General features: G+C 49.6%; 1 protein-coding gene across 3 annotated transcripts in view; it reads left to right on the forward strand.

Annotated features, from left to right (window-relative positions):
* The window catches only part of BRINP2 (BMP/retinoic acid inducible neural specific 2), a 52,021-nt gene that overhangs the window by 18,643 nt on the left and 7,944 nt on the right, over nucleotides 1–25,434 (forward strand). For 2 of the 3 annotated variants that reach the window (XM_038758155.1, XM_038758157.1), the window contains exons 2-4: nucleotides 13,187–13,544; nucleotides 22,358–22,548; nucleotides 23,387–23,601. In XM_038758155.1, the coding sequence (XP_038614083.1) occupies nucleotides 13,264–13,544; nucleotides 22,358–22,548; nucleotides 23,387–23,601 (687 nt within the window). In that variant the 5' untranslated portion in view covers nucleotides 13,187–13,263. Of the gene's footprint in view, nucleotides 1–6,147; nucleotides 6,224–13,186; nucleotides 13,545–22,357; nucleotides 22,549–23,386; nucleotides 23,602–25,434 lie in introns of those variants that run through there. The other variant, XM_038758156.1, reaches the window with a different exon arrangement.

Consider the following 25,434-nt stretch of genomic DNA (forward strand, 5'->3'; position numbering starts at 1 on the left):
TCTTGCTACTGACCCCTCACCCACATCCTGGCTTTGTCCTGGAATGACCTCCCTCTTCATATCTGACAGACCGTCATTCTCCCTACCTTCACAGCCTTATTAAGAACACACCTCCTCCAAGAGACCTTCCGTAAGCTTTCATTTCCTCTTCTCCCACTTGAATTTGCACCCTTTATTCACCCCTCCATCAGTAGTCCCACAGCACATATGTACATATCCATAATTATTTATATTAATGTCTTTCTCTGTCTCTAGACTTCAAGCTCACTGTGGGCAGGGAATATGTCTACCAACTCTGTTATACTGTGCTTTCCCAAGCACTTAGTAGGGTGCTGTGCACCCAGTAGGTGCTCAATCAATCAATCAATCGTATTTATTGAGCGCTTACTGTGTGCAGAGCACTGTACTAAGCACTTGGGAAGTACAAGTTGGCAACACATAGAGACAGTCGCTACCCAACAGTGGGCTCACAGTCTAGAAGGGGGAGATAGAGAACAAAACAAAACATATTAACAAAATAAAATAAATATATATGTACAAGTAAAATAGAGTAATAAATACATACAAACATATATACATATATACAGGTGCTGTGGGGAGGGGAAGGAGGTAAGGCGGGGGGGACAGAGAGAGGGAGGAGGGGGAGAGGAAGGAGGGGGCTCAGTCTGGGAAGGCCTCCTGGAAGAGGTGAGCTCTCAGTAAGGCCTAGAAGGGAGGAAGAGCTAACTTGGCGGATGTGGAGAGGGAGGGCATTCCAGGCCGGGGGAATGACGTGGGCCAGGGGTCGACGGCAGGACAGGCGAGAACGAGGCACGGTGAGGAGATTAGCGGCAGAGGAGCGGAGGGTGCGGGCTGGGCTGTAGAAGGAGAGAAGGGAGGTGAGGTAGGAGGGGGCGAGGTGAGGGACAGCCTTGAAGCCAAGGGTGAGGAGTTTCTGCCTGATGCATAGGTTGACTGGCAGCCACTGGAGATTTTTGAGGAGGGGAGTAACATGCCCTGAGCATTTCTGGACAAAGACAATCCAAGCAGCAGCGTGAAGTATGGATTGAAGTGGGGAGAGACAAGAGGATGGGAGATCAGAGAGGAGGCTGATACAGTAGCCCAGAATATGATTGACTGATCCACTGGTCCCTTCCCACCCCACGGCAGGAAATTTGATATCTGCTGCTCCCTTCCCACCCCATGGCAGGAAACCAAATCGGTGGGCAGCAGTGGTGAGGGGAGCCATCCGCCAAGGACAACAGACATGTTTGAGGGGTTCTGATCGGCAGCAATAAACAATGGGATTTGAGTAATTAGGAAACATTTCTCTGACTGTGAGGGGGAGGGATTAAAGAGACAATTAAGCAAAATCATCTGAATTTTCTTATTGAGAGCAAATGCCTGCCTCCTGTTAATGTCATTTCTAGGAGCCATGGCAGTAACGCTAATGGAATTATAGGGTGCGTGGCCCAGAGGCTCAGCAGGCGCCTCTGGTAATTCAATTAGAAGAACCTCCAGGAACCATATAATTGCGTGAAATTTTCAGTTTCCCCCTTGTTGGGCAATTTGACTAAACCTTTATTTGTCTCTATTTATGAGTGGAGTAAAACAGAGACCTGCCCTTCCTTGTTCTCCAGCCCAGCCCCTACAGCTGATCGGAAGGAGGTATTCCTCACCCCTGGATGGGGCCGTAGTGTGAGTCAGCCATCCAGCTAACCAACCAACAGCCCCTGGGCCTTCCCAGGGGGCCTAGAACCACGCTAGGCACTTGTGTGCCCTTACCCCTCAATGCATTTGTACGTCACATGTCCTGCAACTGTGTACCTGTCTGTTCTGTCACCCACCTCAGAGAGATCAGGATTGTCTCACAAGTCTCTGGACGGTTGCAGATGTCCATATGGGAGGCAGGGTGGTCTAATGGAAGGAGCCTGGGATTGGAAATCAGGACACCTGGGTTCTAGTCCCAGCTCCACTGCTTGCCAGCTGTGTGATCTTGGGAGAGCCACTTCATTTCTCTGGGCCTCAGTTTCCTCAACTATAAAATGGGGATAAATATCTGTTCTCCCTCCCACTTTTAGATACCTGTTTGGAACAGAGACTGTGTGCCATTTGATTATCTTGTGTCAAACTCAGTACTTGCCGCATAGTAAGCTCTTAATAAACGTCATTATGATTAGCTAGCTGGATTATTTCTGCCTGAGCCCTTCCATTCATTCAGTCTAGTTGAAGAGGAGAACCCCCTTCACCCAACCCAACTAGACCTAAGCCCCACCCAAGGAGTCTTAGCTGGTCCCGAGGACACTACACCATCCACAACCACATACCCAGGACTTAATGGGGCAGAGTTTCTGCTCCAGCCCAGCTTCGTGGCCGTGGGAAGAATAGGATGATTTTGATGGTCTCTGTTGGGGAGAGGAAAGGTAGGACCTTTAATTTACCATCAGGAATTTGTTTTTGTTTTTTCTAACGGTATTGGTTAAATGCTTACTATGTGGCAGGTATTGTACTAAGCACTCACTACTGGCTTTAATGCTCTCCATCACCTTGCCCCCTCCTACCTCACCTCCCTTCTCTCCTTCTACACCCCAGCCTGCACACTCCGCTCCTCTGGTGCTAACCTTCTCACTGTGCCTCCATCTCGCCTGTCTCACTGCTGACCCCGGCCCATGTCCTTCCTCTGGCCTGAAAAGCCCTCTCTCCTCAAATCCTCCAGACAATCACTCTCCCCGGGCTTCAAAGCCCTACCTGAAGGTGCACCTCCTCCAGGAGGCCTTCCCAGACTAAGCCCCACTTTTCCTCGGCTCCCACCCCCTTCTGCTTCACCCTGACTCGTTCCCTTTGCTCTTCGCCCCTTTCCCCACCCCACAGCACTTATGTGTAGATCTATAATTCTGTTTATTTATAATGATGCCTGTTTACTTGAATTGATGTCTGTCTCCCCTCCTCTAGACTGTGAGCCCGTTGTGGACAGGGATTGTCTCTATTTGCTATATTGTACTTTCCAAGTGCTTAGTAAGTGCTCTGCACACAGTGAGCGCTCAATAAATATGACTGAATGAATGAATACAAGCTAATCAGGTTGGACGCAGTCAATGTCTCACATGGGACTCACAGTCTTAATCCCCATTTTACAAGGGAGGTAACTGAGGCACAGAGCAGTTAAGTGATTTGCCCAAGGACACACAGCACTAGGCCATGCTGCCATGACTCTGGCATGACTCTGCTGCCATGACTCTGGACTCTGTCTCTCCTCTCTGAAAAGCCTTCCTTAACTCTTTCCCACCCCTGAACAACCAGGCATTCTGTCATTTCATTGTACATATTGAGGGCAGAGCCCTGTAGCAGGCCCTTTGGAAAACAGAATGAAAGTCAAAGACCAGGTCCCTGTCCTTGAGGAGCTTATAATCTCATGGGGGAGGCAGGCAGACATAAATTGTATACACGACCAAGAAGATGTACAGAATACGGAAAGGGTCCTAAGTGGCTGATACAAACGTTCAGCTTGGAAAGTAGTTTAATTCACCCTTCTCGTTCAGTGCCATGGAGCTTTTTTCCCTTCCCCCTACAAAATCCTCTCATGCTGTCATTTTGCATGTTTGATCTCAGACCTCAAATTGACTTTATTGAAATATTCAAGCAAAATCCTCTTAGAGGTTTTTGAGTTATTTCAAGAGGGGGGAAAACACATTACATTTTTTTCCTGCCTGGTGAATGCAGTTCGACCTTTATCTGACTCAGAAAGAGCTGAAGGCATAAACTTTCAAACTTGGCAGCACAGCTGTCTTCCAAGAGGGAAGTGAATCCAGCCAAATTAGAAGAAAATCACTTAAGTTTTTGCAAAGTTCCAACGATTTGAATTGACACTGTGCCACCAAACATTTTTTCTCTGGCCAGGTCTACACAACCCTCAGTAGAACAAAGTGGGGGGATGCCAAGTGAATCTGAACCAAGTGATCTGCTTTGGGGTCGGGTTCACTGGTCCCGGAAGGCCCTTGAAAAGGCCAAGGAGTTCATCCCCTTAACATAAGTCCCCAGTTAGAGTGTAAACTCCTGGTGGGCAAGGAATGTGTCACTTCCTCATTTTGCACTTCACAAACACTTAGTAAGGGCCCCGCACCATGTGGGCCATCAGTAAATACAACCACTATTATTACCAATATGGGTTTCATTGGGCCAGTGAAGCATGTTGAACCCCAACTAAGGCACTAGGTCCCCAGGGGCTTTAGGGGAGCCCAGGGAGACCCACTGTACACTCAGACTTTCTTTCAGTCTGGTGGACTTTGCCCTGAGGCAGGTTAATGCAGAATGGCCAATGGTGAGACTGACTGAGACTCATCAATGCTCTCAAGTTGGTGAGTGTTTCTGTATGTGGTGTGTGTGTGTGTGTCTAGCTACATAAATGGGGGAGGCTACATCCAGATTATTTATAAAGTTAGCCTCTAAGCCTCTCTGTGGTATGTCTCTCTTCTCCATCTATCAGAAAGAGAAGAATGAAGACTGATGCTGAGACCCATATAGAATCGTGGGGAGAGAAAGAAGGATGGAGATGAAAAGGGATAAGGGACAGGCAGGAAGAGAAACCATACACTTGGAGACTGAGAGATAGAAAAATCTCCCTGGGAGAGAGGCGTTTCCATTAATGGTTTCAAAGTCGAAAGCAGCTCCTGTTTATGTGTTGGGAGCTCTTAAGTGTCAACAGTAACAGTGCAGGCTAACCCCAAACCTATCTTTAGACTGTTTCTGATACGCCACAGGAGCTTTGAGGTCTGAATTAAAACCCTCACCACCACCTTAGAAGGGGTTATTGATTTATTAATGGGCCTTTGTGCCCCTAGTGAAAGTGAAGCCTGCAGATGAAGACACATGTTACCCAGGGATCAATTAGGATGCGGGTGTCCTGGTAAGATCCCAAGCAGCATGGCCTAGTGAAAAGAATATAGCCTTGGGAGTGAAATAACCTGGCTCTAAATCCAGCTCCACCACTTGTCTGCAGTGTGACCTTGGGAAAGTCACTTCACTCAGTTACCTTATCTGTAAAATGGGGATTAAGATTGTGAGCCCTAAGTGGGACAGGGACTGTGTCCATCCCGATTATCTTCATTCATTCAATCGTATTTCAATTGTATTTACTGAGCACTTACTGTGTGCAGAGCACTGTACTAAGCGCTTGGGAGAGTACAGTACAACGATAAACAGACACATTTCCTGCCTACAATGAGCTTACAGTCTAGAGGACTGCCCTAGCTCTTAGTACAGTGCCTGGCATACAATAAGTGCTTAAATACCACTAGTATTATTATTATTATGTTCAGTGAGTCAATCTTAGGTAACCAAACGGGAACATTTTAGTGTCTGAGTCCCATTTCACAGCAAAACTGGCAGCCAAGTACCTTAGCCGCTTCACAGACTCTTCCTCTCCCCAGCCCTCTGATCCCGCCCCAGCTAAACCAGCTGTTCTTCCTCTGACTAGATCAGCTTCATCACCCGCCATGCCCTAGTGATAGGGCTGGGCCAGACAAGACTGGGCTATGTCCCCTCTGCCCGGGAATAGCCATCTTCAAGAAGTGCTTCCCAAGGCAGGGACCCCATCAATCAGTCGGTGGGATTTATTGAACTCTTACTGCATTCTAAGCATTGGACTGAAAGCTCGGGAGAAGACAATACGATAGACCCCTGCCCTCGGGGAGTTAACCGTCCAGTGGAGGAGCTCTCACTCTCTACTCTCTGGTTCCCTTTCCGCTGACAAAAGGATTTATCTGAGCACGAGTGAAGGCTTTAACCCCACAAAATGATATTAGGGAGCTTTAGGTACTGGGAGCCAGGCTTTGGATTGAACCCAGCAAATCTGCTAGGTTGTTAAAGCACAAAAGCATCATTTGCAAATAGTGCTCTTACGGTTTTCACAAAGTCAAGAGAATAAATGACCTGGTATGATTTATTAAGAAGCATGGCTCAGTTCCCAGCAAGACTGATATCTTGGGTGTGTAGATGTGTAGACCCCGATAAACGCATACACACTTTCTTCACAGAACATTCCTGAGTGCACTGTATATTTTCTGCAGAATTGATCTCCAGTTTTACCACTGAAATGCAGCCATCTCTGGGGTGGGACCGGGTGGCTGCACTGCCATTTCCAGTTCAGGGCTGAAAGTAAAAAAATGGTCTAATCGAAGCCTCAGAGGAAGAAGACATGCCCAAAGAGTGAAGTGCAGGTGTTCTTTCCTCCCTCCCTCACCTTCAGGTAAGACAGTAGCTTCCGCCAAAGGGCAAAATCTCTTTGCTGTGGCAGGAACTTAGGATGCAGTAAGAGAAAGAATGCTGTACTTCTGACTAATCCCCTTTCCTGGAGCAGCCTGGGCCATCCCCAGACCTTTCCCAGCCAGTTATAGTCCAAGTGGAAGTCTGTTGAAGTGGGCGGAGTGGGTGGGATTGCAGGGTTAAAAGTGGAAAGGCCGCTGCACCAGGATGTCGGACTGCTCCAGTTTCCTTAGGCCAAAAGAGCACAGCTCGTTATTGCCCAAGTGGATCCAACAAGTGAGAGATGGTGCATTGAACTCTCAAAATAGCATTCCGAGCTGATGGCTTTACTGGAGTTGAGGTGGGTTCAGCATTCTGAGGTGGGAGGGGAGGTGGTGTCACAACAGTTGCTTAGGCTCTTTAAATAATCATAAATAAATAAAAATGATGGCATTTGTTAAGCACTTAATATGTGCCAAGCACTGTTCTAAGCACTGGGGGGATACAAGGTAATCAGGTTGTCCCACATGGGGCTCACAGTCTTAATCCCCATTTTACAGATGAGGTAACTGAGGCACAGAGAAGTTAAGTGACTTGCCCAAAGTCACACAGCTGACAAGTGGTGGAGTCAGGATTAGAACCCATGACCTCTGACTCCCAAGCCCGGGCTCTTTCCACTGAGCCAGCAAGGTAATAATATTAATGTGGTAAAAGCCTACCTAACTCTTGAAAAGCAAATTAGTTCATGGCTGTGAGAGGTAGATGGTGGTGGCTATTTTCATTCCCATTTTGCAGAGTGAAAAATGGAGGCTCTGGGAGTTTGGGGACTCTCCCAAGGGCACAGAATGAGTCATTAGGTGAGCCAAGAGCTTCTCTCATCCAACCCTTGGGAACTGAGCATCCACTGAACATTGGGGTTGCTCCTTGCCAAGATCTCTGGGATTAGGACCCTCCTCTCCACTGATTAGGAACAGGAGAGGATCAGAGGCAGGACTCTCTGCTCCTCCTTTTTTCCGACTCACGACTTCAGTGCTTAAAACAAACCTAACTTCTCATTCCCCTCTTTCCCTCTCTCCACCACTTTTCATACCCTAAAGAGTTTCCCACCCCACACCATCTTATAGGGCTAAAAAGATGAACCCTCTAGACTGTAAGATCATTGTGAGTAGGGAACATGTCTACCAACTCAGCTGTACTGTACTTTCCCAAGGGCTTAGTAACAGTTTTCCACACACAGTAAGCGCTCAATAAATACCATTGATTGATTAACCTTCATTGGCCAAGTACCCGGAGATCTAGACGTACTAAATGACCGTGAATTTATGAGGAGCCCAGAGCATTCTGACAGCAGCTCCTTTTGCTTAGCAACATTCTCTAGGAGTCAAGGAGTGACAGAGATCGGCAGCATCATCTTACAAGTGGAGAGAAGGGCAGACACAGGGGTCTAGAAACTTCTCCTAAGTCACTAAGTAAAGTCAGTAGCACCTTGGTTCAGCATACCAGCCCTTGGACTGTACTATGCTCCCTCTAAGGTAGGAATGTTATGTATTGTAAATTTTTTTTATGTTTTTCTGCCCCATTAGGGTGGCAGCTCTTTGTGGGCAGGGAACTTGTCGGTTCATTTTCTGGTAGTTCCCAAGGGCCTAGTTTCAGGGCAACGCATCAAGCAAATGCTCATTAAATGCTACTATGACTAATATTTGGGTTCCCACACGACGACTGTCGAATCCCACCAGCTTTTGGGCAGCTCATCTCTTTGCAAACGCGCTTGCAGAAACTGTCTTCTTGCTGCTCTCCGCCTCCCCTCCACGATCCCAGAAGCCCCATGCTATTTAGCACGGCTCGATACAATGCGCCGTCTGGCCCCAGCCGAGACCAGCATTGAGAAAAGCCATGGGGGCTGCTGGTCAGAGTTCAGCTGCTCCGGCCAGCCTGGCGGACAGCCCAGAGCTAGATTAGCCAGAGTGGCCGCAGGTCACCAAGGAAGGATCTGGCAGAGCTCGAGCCGCAGCTGTGATGGGAGATGACTTTTTGTTCTCGTTAGAGCTTGGGGTTTCCAGCTTGAATGAACAGCGTCGATGGCTCTTTGAATATTCTTCCCCCACTCCGAACACCCTTAGATCAGGGGGCTTTCAGCTTTCCAGTGTTCCCGTGAAAGCGCTGCCTCTCTGGAGCAGGCATAATAATGATACTTGTTAAGCACTTACTATATGCCAAGCATTGTTCTAAGCACTAGGGTTGGTACAAGTGAACCAGGTTGGACACAGACCCTGTCCCAAATGGGGCTCACACTCTTAATCTTAATTTTACAGATGAGGTAAATGAGGCCCAGAGAAGTTGAGTGACTTGCTCAAGAACATACAGCAGACATGTGGCGGAGCCAGGATTAGAACCCAGGTCCTCTGACTCCCAGGCTCATGCTTGATCAATTAAGCTACGCTGAACCCCCCAGGAAATGATACAGCATGACCTAGTGGAAACAGCGTGGGCCTGGCAATCAGGGGGCCTGGGTTCTAATTTGGACCCTATCACTTGCCTGCTATGTGACCTTGAGGAAGGCAGTTAACTTCTCAGTCTCCTCATCTGTAAAATGGGGACCAGATACCTGTTCTCCCTCCCACATGGTCTGCAAGGCCTACGTGGGACAGGTACCGTATCTGGCCTGATTACCTCAGCTCTTGGCACATAGTAAATGCTTAATAAATACTGTTATCATTATTATTACTATCATCATCATGGCCATCTACTGGTCAGCTTGTGCTGTCACTTGGGGGCTCAAATGACCCCTCTGTGTATTCCTGTTGCATGACAGCTTCAGAGACGTGTACCTCGATGCCATCTATCTTGCCATTGACCTCTCACCCACATCCTACCTCTGGTCTGTACCGCCCTCCCTCCTTGTACCAGACAGATAATTGCTCTCCCCCAATTCAAAGTCTTATTGAAGGCACATTTCCTCCCAGAAGCCTTCCCTAACAAAGCCCCCTTCCTCTTCTCCCACTCCCTTCCGAGCTGCTCTGCCTTTCTCCCTTCATTCATCCTCCCTCCCAGCCCTACAACATATATGTATATATCTCTAATTTATTTATTTATTAATGTATATTAATATTTGCCTCCCCCCATACTGTGAGCTCGTTGTGAGCAGGGAATGTGACTGTTGTTGTACTCTCCCAAGCACTTAGTACAGTGCTTTGTTCACGGTAAGCACCAAATAAATACAATTGAATTCAATTGAACAAGCCTACGGCCAATAGGCAGAGGTAGAAATGGAGAATGCAGATTACTATTTTGCCCTTGGAGCAGTGCAGGCAGTGGAGTGTGGGATTGGGGGAGAGGGGTACGTTTTGCCAGCTAGGTTCAAAGCAGGTTGGGGTCAGGCTGTGGAATTTCATCTTTTGCCAAGCCTCGATGTTTTAGGGGGGCTCTCAGAGGCCCTGATCTGCCCCAACCCCCAGTAAGTCACCCATGACCAACTGCCTGGCCTGTGGGCCTCAGGCTTGTTTGTCTTCTCAGGACAAACCATTTTGGATCCCCAGCCCCTACCATTTCCCCAGCATCCCCACACAGTGGTCTGGGGACCTCAGAACAAGTCTGATCCTGGGGTCAGGGAGCATGAGGGGGAATTACTTGGTTATTTCCTTTTTAAGGCAGAAAACTCTTTCAAAAAGAGTTCTGAGCAAATCCTAAGTCCATCCCCTTGTCCTGACCTCCTCTGCAAAAAGCAGTGGCCCCCCACCCTGGGAGAGGAGCCAGGCCAATCCCAGCATCCTCCCGCAGTGGGAAGTCCTAAAAGGGTCATTGTTGAAGTGCCAGTTGCAACCCTCCCTGCCCACCCACTCCCCGCTCTGGAGAGAAACAGAGAAGATGGAAGAGAGTTGGGGGCATCCCTCCACCTTCAAGGATACTTGGGAGATCTGCGTGACCTTCTTGGCAGCCTTGAATGTGCTGCCCTAGTACAAAGCAGCCTATTTGTCCTTGAATGTTTACTTCAAGTGCCAACCGTCACGGTTAATTGTTTACTATGCTTTCCACTCGGCTGCGTTAGCATTGGCAGGGGGAGCCCCAGCCCCTGGAACCTGCAGGAGGGGAAAATTGCTTTCTGGCAAACAGAGGCAGGTCTGAGAGCTGCCTGCAGGGCTCTTGGAGTTCCTCTCGCCTGCAGCAACGGTGGAAGAGGGTGGGCTCGGAGACTCAGGAAGCCTGGGCTCCCAGTATACCTGGCTCCTCAGAGCAAAAGAAGGGATTTAGATTAGATTACATGAGACACAAAGAAGGACTTCTGCACAATTAAGCACAGGTAACCAGGGGAGGAGGTGAAACATCCTTCTTTACGAAGAGATTGGTACTCAAAAGTCTAGTTTATTTTTTCTACTTGGAGGGGGAAATGGATACAGTGAACCCAATGGTCCTTTCTGGTCTTATATTGCTCTGGCACTCTGTCCGTTGCTTATTCTCCCCCCCCCCCCCCCCCCCCCCCCCACACACACACACACATATATCCTGGGGAAGAAGCTGGATGGAGATATATCACAGGATCTCCTTGGTTAATGACCTGACAGGTGTTGGACTTCCTGGACCATTCAGATTTCCTGCCACCTCAGGGGAGAGTCTCACTAACAGAGGTAGCCCCCCTTCCTCCCCATCCACCCAGTAGGCAACACTCTGTCACTCCCCACCTTCACCCCAAGAGAGGTTGATCCAGGAAGCCAGACAGCTAGATCTTGCCTCCTACCACTAGGAGTGTAGGCAGCCCTGCTCACATCATCCAACTTAAGTCAGATAACTCCCCATTGTGGGAGGAGAAATCCATACGTTAAACCAGCAGCTCATTTCAGCCAATGGACAGGTGAAGAGACGGCCATATGCTCACAGCTGCCCGAAGAGCAGCCTGGATGATTAACCCCAAATCATCCTGACTGCAACCTGGGTTTACCATGGGCAAATGGATCTGGGTGTCTCCATTTCTGTGTCTCCAAAGAACTGGCAGTGGCCCTGGTTCCCCAACTACGCTGCTTGGCAGCTGGGGAAGACTAGGGAGCTTGCAGCTGCACAACACACTCAGCTCCTCAGAGAAAAGTCATTACACATTCGCCTTTACTGAATATCGATGGAATTTCCTTCTAGAGGCCAGATTTTTACATCACGACCATCAAATCTTAAAAAAAAGGCAGAGGAAAAAAGTCCTAGAGACAGGTTTTTCTTCAGAGTGTTTAAACTGATTTGGAACTTCGCTTTCTTCTGTAGAGATTTTGAGTCAGACACTCATCACCTCCTGAGGAAAGCCAATGAAGCAGAAAATACATCATCCGAAGCCAGGTTTTTCAGAGAAGTCAGCCCTGAGTTCAGCCGTTCTTGCTGTATTCAGCAAACCCAGCCTAACAATCAAACGCATTTGACTGGCTCATAAACCTCTACTCCTCCAGGCCCCCTCTCAAGCCCATCTTGGCTGGCAGTGCTGGCCGTCACTGCAGAACCAGCTCAGCTATCCAGAACTCATAATAGGTTTCTCCAGAGAGCCTGGCTATTGGGCTGTGTGACTATGGGAATGTTCTGGGTACTTGACACTTTCCCTGAATTTTGTGCCATTTTATGTGCAGCCAATACAAGATCTAAAAAGGGTCACAGACACTACTTACTTAATTGGAGGTGAAGAGCCATTTTAGGACATCCCAGTTTTGTTTGTGTATGTGGCGGAGGGGGACTGGGCGTGGGCGGACTACTCGCCTCCCTCCTTGACTTGGTTTCATGGTGTTTACTTACCAAGATACAGAACTGTAGGAGGTTAGAGACTAGCTCTCCCACACATGAACAGAGCCACCTCAAAAGTCAGGTTAAGTTCCTTTTTCTATGGAATTCAGATGTGAGGTGCTGTAATCTAATCAATCAAGACAGAAATACTGACTAGCTTTCTTCCAGAGAGCATGCACCACTTTCCCATGGGTTGTATTTAACTTCAAACCATTCCTAGATGGTTGGACTGGGCAGCTGCTTAGCATTCTGGGGAAGCCAAAGCCCACAGAAGCCAAGTGGAGTGCCCGATCAGTAGCAGGGTTTATACTGATCTTTCATTTCCAGAGCTTCAGAACTTCTCCCCACAGCAGGAGAGGAAGAAGGTGTATCCAATGGTTAGAGCATAGGATGTGTAACTAGGGAAGTCACTGGGGGTTTAACACATTCATGGGTTTGCTTAGATTGTGAGCCCAGAACAATGTCCGTTTCCCCACCCATGTACTCTTTCCCAGTGCTTACTACAGTGCTTTGCACACAGTAAGTGCTCAATAAATGCTATTATGATCACTATTACTAGATAGGTGGTGATGGTGGCACCATCTAACGACTGCACACCCTTAGTCATCACCATCTTCAGTACTGAGAGTACCCAATGTGTGCTGAGCATTGTTCCAGGCACTTGGGGACATACTACAATTATAATAAAAAATGATATTCACTAAGTGTTTGCTAGGTGCCAAGCCCTGTGCTTCGTGTTGAAGTAGACACGGATTAACCAGCTAAGGTCTAGTCCTATTCCACATTGTGCTCAGTATAAGGGAGAGGAAGAACAGGTAGTTCCTTGCCTTGAAAAATGGGGCTTACAGTAGGCACAGAAAAGTTAAGTGACTTGGCCAAGGTCAAACAGAAGGCAAGGGGCGGAACCGGGATTAAATCCCAGGTCTCCTGGCTCTCTTCTGCTACAAATATATGACACTGTCCCTGTGCTCGAGTAATTCAAAGTTTAACGGACTCTGAGACTCAGTTTCTCCGCTGGAAAATTCCCTTGTTCGGCACCTGGGGTTGATGTGCAGATGTGTCCATAGAGCATGAAGCTCCTTGGAAGAAGGGCCTAGGATAGAGACCAGAGAAAACAGCCCCCACCACAATTCCTGGGGGTTGCTCTGCAGACCCGTCCGCCGGTGGCCGTCCACCCGTCTGACCGTAGTACTGATGCCAACGCTTTGTCCCGTTGCAGCTCGGGGACACTGCGGGAGCGGCACCGAAGGGGAGAGAGTGGCAAGAGAATGAAGAAGCCAACTGCCCGGGAGAAGCATGAGGTGGCCGCGTGGTGCTTGGATTAGAGGGCGGCAGCTGAGGGTCCCATGGGTGTCGGTGCTGCCGCTGTTGGCCCTGCTGGCCCTCGGGGCCCCCGCTTGGGTCTTGGCGGCCGCCCCGGCAGTGCCCGAACAGCATGCCGCCCCCAACGCTGCTCCCAGCCAGCCGCCACTCGACTGGCTGCTCGCTGACCGGGGCCCTTTCCACCGCGCCCAGGAGTACACCGACTTCACAGAGCGCTTCCGCCAGGGTTTCACCACCAGGTACAGGATTTACAGGTGAGCGGGTGGCGGCCCCGGTCTCTCTGGCCTCTTGGCCCAATCAGCCCAGATGGCATCAGGTCCCAGGCTGGCAGAGTGGGGAGGGAGCACCCAGCCAGTCTGGGAGGGAGCGAGATTAAGCCGCAGTGGAACCTGGCAGAGACGGCTATTTACGGTAGAAGCCCCTGGCAAGTGGAGGCCAGACCTGGGGTGGGTTGGGGGGAAACTGCTGCGGTGGGAAATCGGGGTCAGGCAGCATCAGCTAATGGGTTGGTTCACTTCATGAGGCTCCCACCCTGGCCAGTAGATCCCATGGTGAGGGATCTGTGGTTCATTTGTGATCATGCCACTATGGTTTACCATTTAGTACAGAATTGGGTTTCCTACTCATTTAAAGTGAAAAGTACTGGCCACCGGGGTCAGCCTTCATGCCCTGAATCACGCCCACGGGAAAGCCTCCATGAGTCCCTGAGATAGGCATCGTCTGTTGTAGTCCCACACCTGGCTAATTCTGGCCTGAGAAATTGCATCCGAGTGAAAAACCAAGCCCTGAGGAGCGAGAAAGGATTCCAAAATCCCTTGCAGTTTGTCCACCCTACAGGATGCTTTCTGATTAAACAGATCAGAAAACTCTTTATGGAAGGATGGCCCCTGGGAACCAGTCTCCCTCCCCACCCCAAAATAGAAATGATCTTATTGGCTGAGTGTTTCTTTCCTCAGATTTCATACTCAGAACCATTTCAAAGACCAAAACAAAGCAGGTGAACAGAATAACTGGAAACCTCTCATACCTGGCACTTATATACTAGAGAGGCAGAAAAACTGGAGTTTCCCCAACCAACTATGTAGGCAACGCATTCTGATGGATTGACACAGACCACCAACAGTGTGGGGATAAGCTAGCCTGGTCGTTTTAGGGAGTCTCTAGCTGATCTGCAGCCCCTCTGACTAGGAGAGCATCATGACCCACTCGACCAAAGGCCAGTCACAGGCTGCTGGCTTCCCCTTTGAGTCTGTAGGCCCACTTGAGGACAGGAGAGTGCACTAAAGCCAAACAGAGCCCAGCAATTGGTTGTCAGGGCGGTGACAGGCACAGCCCAGAACAAAGAAGATAGAAGCCTTACCTCTTCCTCTGGGGCTGTGCGGCTCTGCTGACTCAGGAACCGGACTCAAGCCTTCCTCAGGGCAGACTCCCGGGAGATGTCTCCACTGCCACTACAGGAAGCAAAAGAGTGTCAGTTAGGGGACAGCCTGAGGGCATGATGGTAGGGTGACCCCTCACACTAAATGCCCTGAGGCCAATGGATTATAGCCCCAGTGACCCTCTAGACCTAGAGCTCCTTTCCTCTACCTCCCGATCTGGGGCACTTTCGCTTCCCTGCTAAGGGCATGTTCACCACAACCCGCAGCCTCCTCAGGCCTCAAGCAGGGCAGCCACAAATGTAAACATGGTTCCAGGAAGCAGATTAGGTGCTCTGTCCTCCCTCTGCTGCAAATCACAGTAGTGAGCAGGCTTTATTAAAATGTTCCTTTGTACTGAGATTAAGATAGTTGGAGAGACAATCGTGTGAGGAAAAAAAAGCCTAACAGGAAACATTTAAAGCCAAGAATGAATTCATTAAGACAAAGAGATGGGGGGAAAGCGTGAAGCCACCCAAAACACCAAACAGGACATGGGAGAAGAGGGAGAGTGGGTGGACCCCCTGTCCTGCCAGACCCCATTTCTGTCCACTTTTTTCTGGAGAGGGACCATCTGAAGGAAGATTTCCCACAGGCCTTGGTTTAAGTGGATAAAAACAGAGAGGGATGTTATTACACAGGTCAAGAGGAGACAGGTGACTTTAAGTCCCTTAGTAGTGTGGGTCTTGGAAGTTTGAAGACTTCATTAGACCTTCCTGACCTCAACTCTTCCTTTTTTTAAAAAAACAATATGGTATTGTTTAAGTACCTACTACGTGCTAGGCAGAGGTTAGACACAGTCCATGTCCCACATGGAGTTCATAGTCTTAATTCCCAATTTACTAATGAGGTAACTGAGGCACAGAAATTAAGTGACTTCCCAAGGTTACATAGCAGATGAGTGGTGGAGTCAGGATTAGAACCCAGGTCCTTCTGACTCTCAAGCCCCTGTTCTATTCACTAAGTCATGCTGCTTCTTAGGGCATCTCATGCCCAAGGGTCTTTGAGCAAGAGACCACACATCTTGGCTCTCATCCAGGTTCAGATGGTCCAACTGGTCTAGATTTCCCCCTTGCCTACTTCAGGGAACTCCCTCAATTCAGAACATAGCCCCAGTTGCCTTGAATTCAAACCACCTGCCATCACAAGGGGGAAGGGGAGAAGTACCCCCATCCCCACCAGTTCCTATCAGACCACCCATGGCTCTTGCTCCCACACCACTCCCTTCATTCCATTCCTTTCTTGGACAGCTCTCCCCTCACACTTTACCAGAAGTAAGTCCTCTCCCCCACTCCTCATTGGTCAGAAGCCATTGCCAGTGCTGCTTTCGCCCATGGGACGGAGCCTGGGGTCCAGGGACGCTGATTCTGTCCCCTTGTGTGGACAGTTGTAGGCCCAAGGAGCCAGAGGACTTCAAGGGCCTGCCAGTGATGGAGATGGAGGTGGAAGAGGAAGAGGAAGCCCCGGGGACTATGGTTCTGGGGGCTCTCAGCCAGACTGGCTGAGGCAAATAAACAGCAAGTCGTTCTGTGGGCTGTTTACTTGCAAACCTGGGCAAAGTCTTTTAGACTGTGAGCCCCCTGTTGGGTAGGGACTGTCTCTATATGTTGCCAACTTGTACTTCCCAAGCGCTTAGTACAGTGTTCTGCACACAGTAAGCGCTCAATAAATACGATTGATGATGATGACGAAAGTCAGGCAAGATGAGGCTCCCAACCTGGTCGTTGCAGGAGGAGAGGCTTCTGCAGTGGCACCAGACCTGGGCTCTTGGGTGCCTGGGGCAATAAGTCTGACTTGAGCCCCCTATCAGTTGGCATAAGCATTTTAGCTGGCCTGGGGTGGTAGGGGGGTGGATGTGTGGTAATTCCAGCTCTGACACCCTCTGCCCCTGGCCTGGATCCACCAGAAGATTCTAATATGGGGCCTAACCCAACCCTGAAGAGAGAACACAGGCAGGCCAGGGAGAGGGGCTGGAAGGCAGGAAATATCCTGCTGAGCCTGAAGGGATGAGAACAGAGAACCTGGATTATACACTCCTGGACACCAGGGATAATGACGACATTAATAATAAAACTGGTATTTTTGTTAAGTATTTACAATGTGCTGAGTACCTGGATACAAATGATTGGAGGACACAGTTCCTGTCCTGCATAAGACTTATAGTCTAAGAGGGAGGGAGATAGATGAGGAAACTGAGACCCAGAGAAGTTAAAAGTGACTTGCCCCAAGGTCACATAACAAATAAGTGGCGGAGCCGGGATCAGGTCTTCTGATTCCCAGTTCTGTGCTCATTCCACTAGGTCACACTGCTTCTGTAGTCATAGCTAATCATATCTACTAACTCTATTGAGTTCTCCCTGGCTCTTAGTATAGTGCCCTGCCTAGAGCAAGTGCTCAACAAATTCTGTTGATTGATGGCTGGACTGAGGGGCCAGAGGCCAGGAAGAGAGGTCTAGGAGAAAGAAAGAAAGAAAGAAAGAAAGAAAGAAGATAATTGGGGCGAATAAGGGATGAGAGGAGTGAACAATGGCATAGGCATAGCACAAGGACGATCCTAAAGGAGACGGCACCAGTGATCAGGGAAGAACGTCTCTTTCCCAGGCCTGGAATTCCCATGCCCGGGAAAACCCCTGTCAGCCTCCAGCCAGGCAGTGGGTTTTAACTTTCAGTCCCACGGCTGCACTCTGGTCCCATCCTCCAGCCAACGTGGCTGCTTTGTTTCAGGTGGGGCAGAGGAAAACACCACTCCAGGTGCCATCTTGGAGCCAGCAGGGACCCCAGGGGGAAGGAGAGGACATAGCCAGCGTTAAACGGCCACTTCCCCGGCTCATCTTTCCTCCCTCCCTCCTGACTTTCCTCCAGCCTCCCCTCCCCATTTCTCCCAATCATCCTTAATTAAACAGTTTGAAAGCTGCAGCCCGATTTTAATTAGAGCAAAATTGGAAAGATTAGAATGAAATTGGCCAATCATTGTTTACAGGGTTGTTGTGGGTAACATAGTGGGCTATAAAACTAGCTTCACAGCCTACTGTCCAGCTCGCCCGGCTGTGTCCAGTTTCCTGACCAGCAAAGACCTGGCTGTGTGCTGGGCTCATGGGCCTTTGCAAGTGACCAATTACAAGACAGTGATCAAGCCCCTAGGCTTAACAGTATAGGCTCTGGCCCCTGGGGGGACCGCAGCATAGGCCCAGGAGTCAGAAGACCTGGGTTCTAATTCTGGCTCTGCCACTTACCTACTGTGTCATTCAACTTCCCTGGGCTTCAGTTTCCTCACCTGTAAAATGGGGATTCAATGCCTGTTCTCCCTCCCCCTTAGACTGTGAGCCCTGTGTGGGACACTGACTTTGTCCAACCTGATTACCTTGTATCTATCTCAGCACTAAGTACAGTAGCTGGTACACAGTAAGCACTTAACAAATACCATTAAAAAAAAAAAAAGATGTGACAAGCTGGGAAAAGCCAAGCCTTGGATGGTGCTGAAGACTAAGACTCTCTGATCCCTATTGGTCCACTGACCTGACCCAATGGCTCCTGGGATTTGGGTTCTCCTTTGTCAATCAATCATTGGTATTTATTGAGCACTTACTGTGTGCAGAACACTGTACTAAGTTCTTGAGAACATACAGACTGAAAGAGTAGTAGAAGAATTGCTACCCCCACCCAGTGCTGCTCTGGGGCAGCCCCATACCCCTCCCCCCTCCACTCCACTCCCCACAGAGCTGGGCCCACCAGAGGCCTCAGAAAATTAGGGGTCCCTGGGGGAATACTGTGCATTGGGAGTGGCTGTGCTGGCCCACCTGTAGATGGTTGCAGGGCCAACCTCCTGCCACAGTAAGTGAATACTGCCTCTGCCCTTGAAGCTACAGTGGGTTCTCTTAGGGGGTCCTGGCTAAGGTGGCCACCAGTTGCCCTGTGGATCCAGGACACACAGGGTGGATGTTTCTTGAAGCCACAAGGCTGTAATGGGTGTTGGGGTGGCATGGGGAGGGGGTTGAGGGGTGGGGGTGAACATTCTCTGTGTTCCCTGGATCAGGTGTTCCCAGTTTACAAACCAAAAGGTGACACTTCCAAGCACTAACCCTGGCTCTTGATGGACACACCCCAAACCAGGTCCTCTGGGAGCTAAGCCTCCATCTGGGCTCTTTCTGCCTCTTTCATCATCACCAGCCTTAAAAATCCTGTAGGGGAAATCTTACCGGCAGATTTCTCTCTGACCTTGCATAAGCCAGCACAGACTTGCTCCCCCTCCCTGCATGCCTTCCCTTAGCTGGAAGGGCCGCAGGGCTGCCAGGGTTATTAAAGTCAGCAGAGATGACTCAAAGGCACCTGGGGTGCAGAGACAGTGTACTGTGGCATTTACACTTTTCTAATTACCAGCAGTGCTAAGCCATTTAAAGTTATCAGCTGACACCCCTGTGCTTGGTGCTCAGAGGGAGGACTGGCTCAGCTGCTGCAGGCTGAGGCTTGGGCACGTTAAAGTTCCAGTAGTGGTGGCAACAGCAGTAGCAGCAACCTGAAGATTTGCTTAACCTTCGGAGCTCTGGAATGAGTTGTAGTGGCCTAGTTCAGCTGCAGAGGGTACGTGATTAAGCTCACGGCAAAACGAGATCACCTTTCCTCCACAACAGTTCTAAATCTTTTAAAATCAAAGTGTCCCTCAGGAACCAAGGAACTTGGTTAGCTCAGTGAACTAGAGAAGCAGCCTGGCCTAGTGGAAAGAGCACAGACCTGGGGGTCAGGGGATCTGGATTTTCATCCCGGCTCTGTCACTTGCCTGCAGTGTGACCTTGAGCAAATCATTTAACTTCCCTTTCCTCACCTGTAAAATGAGCACTAAAACACCTGTTCTTCCTTCGGCTTAGGCTTTGCCCTACTTGGGACAGGAACTATGCCCATTCTGATCATCTTGTATCTCCCCCAGAGCTTAGTACAGTGCTTGGCACAAAGGCAGCTTAACTAGCTTAGTAAACTTTGTTCTCCCTTATACTTAACTCTGAGACTTATATGACACCGAATTATTTTGTAGCTACCCCAGCTCTTAGTATAGTGCTTGGCACATATTTAAGCACTTAACAAATGCCGCAATTATTTAAAAATGCTACAACTTTTATCACTAGCTTGAAGTTCATTTTGCTACAATTGCTTATGACACAATTTGGCCCATTTTTATCGTCTTTTTCCCTAAGCTGTAACTCAGTAAGAGAAGTGCCCTCAAGGCAGGTGCAGAGTTATAGTGGGGCGGATCTCCTCCACATCTGGGAGTTACTCCCCGGACATGGCTCTGTAGGGAGGAAAAACAGAACATGGGGATATGGGTTTAGGATGCAGTGGGCAGACAGGAAGGGTACAAATTAGATAAAAAGCAGGGCTTCCTGGTATCTGGAGCTGTTAAACTCTGGGGTGAGTAGCCCAGAATTGTTATAGAATTCAGTTTCCCCCAGGGTGATTGAGAGAGAGTTCTGTCTGGAGGTAGGAGACTGGATTCAGTGACCTTTTGGCTCCCTTCCCAGGACTCTTGTTTCCACCAGCTAGATTGTAAAAGCCTAGAGGGCAAGGATCTTCTAACTCTATTGAACTTTCCCAAGTGCTTAGTACAGTGCTCTGCACGGAGTAAACACTCAGTAAATGCTATTGATGGATCTGATGGTTGATTGGCTGAATCTCTCAAGATTTTCCCAGAAGTCATTTATTATGATTCTGCCCACCTTCCTTTGGGCCCCTTGGCGGTACTACAGGTGTGCCCCTCCACCCTGCCTCATCTCCTGAGTCACAGTCGCAGGAATAGTAGTAGTATTTAAATGCCTACGCTTTGTGCTGAGCCCTGTTATAAGTGCTGAGAAAAAAAATGAATAGGTGGGAATGAGACCCAGTTCCTGGCCCCCAAGGGACTCCCCAGCTAAGAATAAGGGAGGAGAGAAGGAACTAGCAATGGACACATCAGAAAGGATGAAACAATAAAACACAAAATGTGGCTCTCCGAGCCACAGATAGAGGGAAATTTTGCATTCTCCAATTAAAACTGGAGCCTCCTTTTCTATTGCTCAGTCTCCCTCCCCAGAGTCAACATGACGGTTCCTTCCAGGTGCTGTAGGGTCTGTCTACTGGCCCACTACAACCCTCCTCAGCAAAAATCATTTCCAACAGCAAAGCAGCGGCAAAGGAATCGCAACAAAAGTTAGCGATCTGTATATGCAGGATTTCTAAGAACTGGGGCTTGGATGAGGAATGGTGGGCTACAGGCCCTGCCGCCTCTGAACAGACACTTTGCAAGGGTCGGAACTGCCCTGGACAGCAGCCCCGAGGCAAGAATCAGACATGTACAGCACCCTCACACTTCCAGCACACTTTTCCCACTGGAACCTGGGTGGGACAGGGTCTGTGTCTGATCTGATTATCTACCCCTGAGCTTAGAGTTGGGCTATGCAATAAAACCCCTAATTACCTCTCCATGGCAGGAATCCAGATGACTGATTGTCACAGGCACTGCAGCTCCAGGTTTGTAGGCTACCTCTAGTGTGTAGTGTCCATCATTACCACTCTGTTTGGGTGACAGAGACACAAGGGATAGAGGCAGAGGTCACAAAGAAGTATGACTAGAGAGGCCAGTCATCAGTTTTATACCAGGCAGTCCACTTTTCAGCTGGACTGCCTCTTTTTGGGCCTTACTGCCTTTGCAGCTGATATATTTAGGCTACGGTGAAACTCTCAGGGCCAGAGGCTGAGCTCAGCACAGACATCAGCTGCTTAAGTGGATTGAAGAGGCCAGAATGGAGAGGAAGATCTTGGAGAGACACTGAACATCAACACTAGTGCTGAGGTCTGAGGAGAGGGAAAATGCAGGTGTAGGCTCATTGACAGGAGCCCGGGAAATGTCAGGGCCCTGATGGGCCCTCTGGCAAGAAGGAACAGGAAGGAACCACTGGGTTACATCACCCTGGAAAATAGATTTCCAGAATCATCAGCCCCTCAGCTATGCTACTTGGCCTACAGAATTCGCCACCCAAGTAACAGTGGCACTCTCCTCCTCCTCCCAACCACTCCCATCTCCTCTCATCACTGCCCAAATCACTTGGTGTAGTAATTAGTAGTAGCAGTGGACCTAATGTCCACTGAGTGAAATATCAGTACTAAGCACTTGGGAAAGTACAGCAGAAACACATTTCCTGCCTACAAGAAACTTATACTCTAAGGGGCGGATTTCTCCGTTATGAGCCCAGAACTGTTAGCTTGGCCTTTCCTGTGGTCCAGGGTCCCATGAAACCAAGCACAAAGGAATGAACAGGAGAGGAGCAGAAGGCACAGCTTGTTTAGCTTAATTCGGGAGGGCCTGCCTGATTTACTTCCAGTAGACCCACTTGTTGGTCTTACAGGGCCTCCGCACCTGTATTAGTACTTATCTTCAAGGCTGGGAAAATGAGTAGAACTTCAGAGTGAAAGGATATAGGTTGATCCCAATTCTTTCCTTAAGGGAAGCCATGATGTTTCTATCTCATGCCACAATGGTGGAGGCTTGTGGGTTAGGACATTCCAAGAAGTTGACACATAATATATCCACTCACAGCCTTGACACTAGCCCTTTCTTGTTCTGACTGGACTTTCTTTTATTCCCTTACCCTGGACTTACCACTTGCTGCCCTTGGTTCTCCCTATAGAGAGTTTGCCCGTTGGAAGGTGAATAACCTGGCTCTGGAAAGGAAGGACTTTTTCAGCTTGCCACTGCCCCTCGCCCCGGAGTTCATCCGCAATATTCGCCTCCTGGGGCGACGACCCAACCTGCAGCAGATCACGGAAAACCTGATCAAAAAATACGGGACCCACTTCTTGCTCTCAGCGACACTTGGAGGTAAGGGCTGAGATGGGGACAAAATAAGCCAGGGTTGGGGAGCTCTAATTCCCTGCTCAGTTCTCTCTCCTTCCTATTCAGATAGCCTGGCACACATGTATCTATAAATAGTATTTACTGAGCAGGGAGAGGGCATGGAAGTAACTGCCTGTTGGATTCAGAACTCTGACAGGGGCAGAAGATGCCAGTGGCTGTCATGTCCTCCTTGTGGGACTGGCGCCTGGAGCATCTGAACCACTGGGCACCCAAGCCACGGGGAGGGGGAGTGCGAGACAGAACCAGGGCCTGTGTGATCTCTGAAAAGGGCATGAAGCAACAGCAAGTCCTCTGGCTGGGGCACCATCAGAGGGCACCAATTGGGCCCCAGAGGAAGGGCCAAAAGGAGCCATGGTTTGGGACAAAAAGGGTTGCCTGAAGGGCACCGAAGAACAGACATTCCAAGCATTGGGGTGGGATGGGCCCCTCACCTCAGCTCCTTAAGGGAAGGAGTCACATCTTCTCCACGTACAGCCTTGGAAGCCCCACATTCGGTGCCACCAGTCAATGATCAATGATATTGACTTCGCACCTACTGAAGGCCAAGCGCTGTACTGAGGGATGTTTTGGTGGCAAACATGGCAGCTAGAGAGGAATCCCTGCAGCTCCGAAGGATGTCCAGAGAGCTGTAGGTGCAGGAAATGGTAGTGGCTGGGCACGATATATGGAAGGCAGTTGGCAGCGACGGGTAGCCCCCAGGGCACCAGGCCGGATGGCTGCAGGGGGGAGTCGGGGTTGGTGAAGCTTGGTCGGGGGGAGAGGTTCCTTCCAACCAATGGGGCCGGGGGTGTGTCCACTGCAGGGGAGGAGTCCCTGACCATCTTTGTGGACAAGCGGAAACTGAACCGAAAGGCAGAGTCGGGCGCAGCCCCTGCGGCTGCTGGGGCCGGGGGGAGTGGGAACGGCACGGCCGTGTCCCTGGAGACCCTGCATCAGCTGGCTGCCTCCTACTTCATCGACCGAGAGAGCACCTTACGCCGGCTCCACCACATCCAGATAGCCACGGCCGCTATCAAGGTAACAACCAGGGTGGGGCCGGAGCTGAGAGGGACCTGCTGAAAGGGGGCGGGGGGATGGGAAAGGACAGCTGTCCACCAGACCAAAACCAAGTATTCAATAATAATAATAATAATAACAATAATAACAACAACAACAACAACAAACAACAGTGGTGTGTGTTTAGCGCCTACTATGGACCAAGCACTGTGCTAAGCCCTGGGGTAGGTTCAGGATAATCAGATCGGACAGAGTCCCTCTCCCACGTGGGGCTCCCAGTGCTTTCTGAACTCTGGGCCATTTCTCGTTGGCCACTCAGATCTAAGGCTGGGTAAACTGAATTTAAGGCCGCCTTGTAGAGAATCACTTGCTCACACTCCCAGGGCCAGCAATAGTGTATGCTTATGGGCCTTTCCTGGGCACAGCATGTTCACTGGGGTGGACCCTCCAGCTTCCCTGCAGCCCAGACACTTTCTGTGATTTGACCTCTCTCTTGGTGAATTCAAACTGTCAAGATGCCCCCTAGCTCAGGTCTGGACTCAGCCCGGAGGAGGGGAGGTTGTTGGTTTCCCCGGAAGCTGGCAAAGCTGCAGTGAATCTCCGTGGTCAGAAGCAAAGAAGGTCCCAGGCTATGGGGGCTGTGGTTCTCAGAGCCCCCAACCCCCTGACTTCCTCACTGACTAGAATCTACTAGTCAGAAGAGTTGCCCGACAGTAATTCATTCATTCAGTCGTATTTACTGAGCACTTAATGTGTGCAGTAATGGTCAGCCCTCATTTCACACTGGCCCCCAATGCAGTTCAGCTGCAGGGGGGCAGAGTTGGACCTCAGCAGGGGCTGCATAAATGCTGTCTGACCAAGGTGGGGCACAGCTGGACAGAACTGCCCTTTGCCATCTGCCCAATCCTGACTCATTCATCTCCAACCCAGTCCTGGGTGGAAGGAGGGGGGAGGTGTTGGGGGGACACTGATGGACTGAGTCACCCCAGGCCACCTGACTCATCTCCCACGCAGGAGGCCCAAGGAGCCTGGATCTCAAAGCTCTGAATTCCAAATACAGAGACATAAGGAAAGAGCCCAGGCTTGGGAGTCAGAGGTCATGGGTTCTAATCCTGGCTCCACCACTTATCAGCTGTGTCACTTTGGGCAAGTCACTTAACTTCTTTGTGCCTCAGTTACCTCATCTGTAAAATAGGGATGAAGACTGTGAGCCCCACGTGAGACAACCTGATCACCTTTTATCCTCCCCAGCGCTTAGTACAGTGTTTTGCACATAGTAAGCACTTAACAAATGCCATTAAAAAAAATAAAACCCTCCTCCCAAGGTGGCCCTCCAGCTCACCACATCCTGGGCTTCCCTGGAAGGGTCTCAGCCTCCTAGAGATCCTGAGGCCCTGGATCCTAATCCCAGCTCTGCCATTTGCCTGCTGTGTGACCTTGAATAAGTCACTTCACTTCTCTAGCTCAATTTCCTCATCTGCCAAATGGGGATAAAATTCAATTGTACTTATTGAGTGCTTAGTGTGTGCAGAGTACTTGGGAGAGTACAATACAACAATAAACAGACATATTCCTTGCCCACAATGAAAATACCAGTTCTCCCTGGCCCTTAGACTGAGTCCCAGTTAGGGCAGGAACTGCGTCTAATCTGATTTCTTGATGTCTACTCTAGCACACTGCTTGGCACAGAATATGTACTTAAAAAGTATAATTATTATTATTACTACTACTCTACTACATCACCAAGCCAGATTAGAGTCCCTAGGGCTAGACACCTTCTCTCAGGACTGGGCCCAAATGGCCTGGCCTCTAGGAGTGCCCAGGGAGAAAGAAGGGGTTCACGTTGATTTTTGT

The sequence above is a fragment of the Tachyglossus aculeatus genome, chromosome 16 (assembly GCF_015852505.1).
Source record: "Tachyglossus aculeatus isolate mTacAcu1 chromosome 16, mTacAcu1.pri, whole genome shotgun sequence".
Lineage (NCBI taxonomy): Eukaryota > Metazoa > Chordata > Mammalia > Monotremata > Tachyglossidae > Tachyglossus > Tachyglossus aculeatus.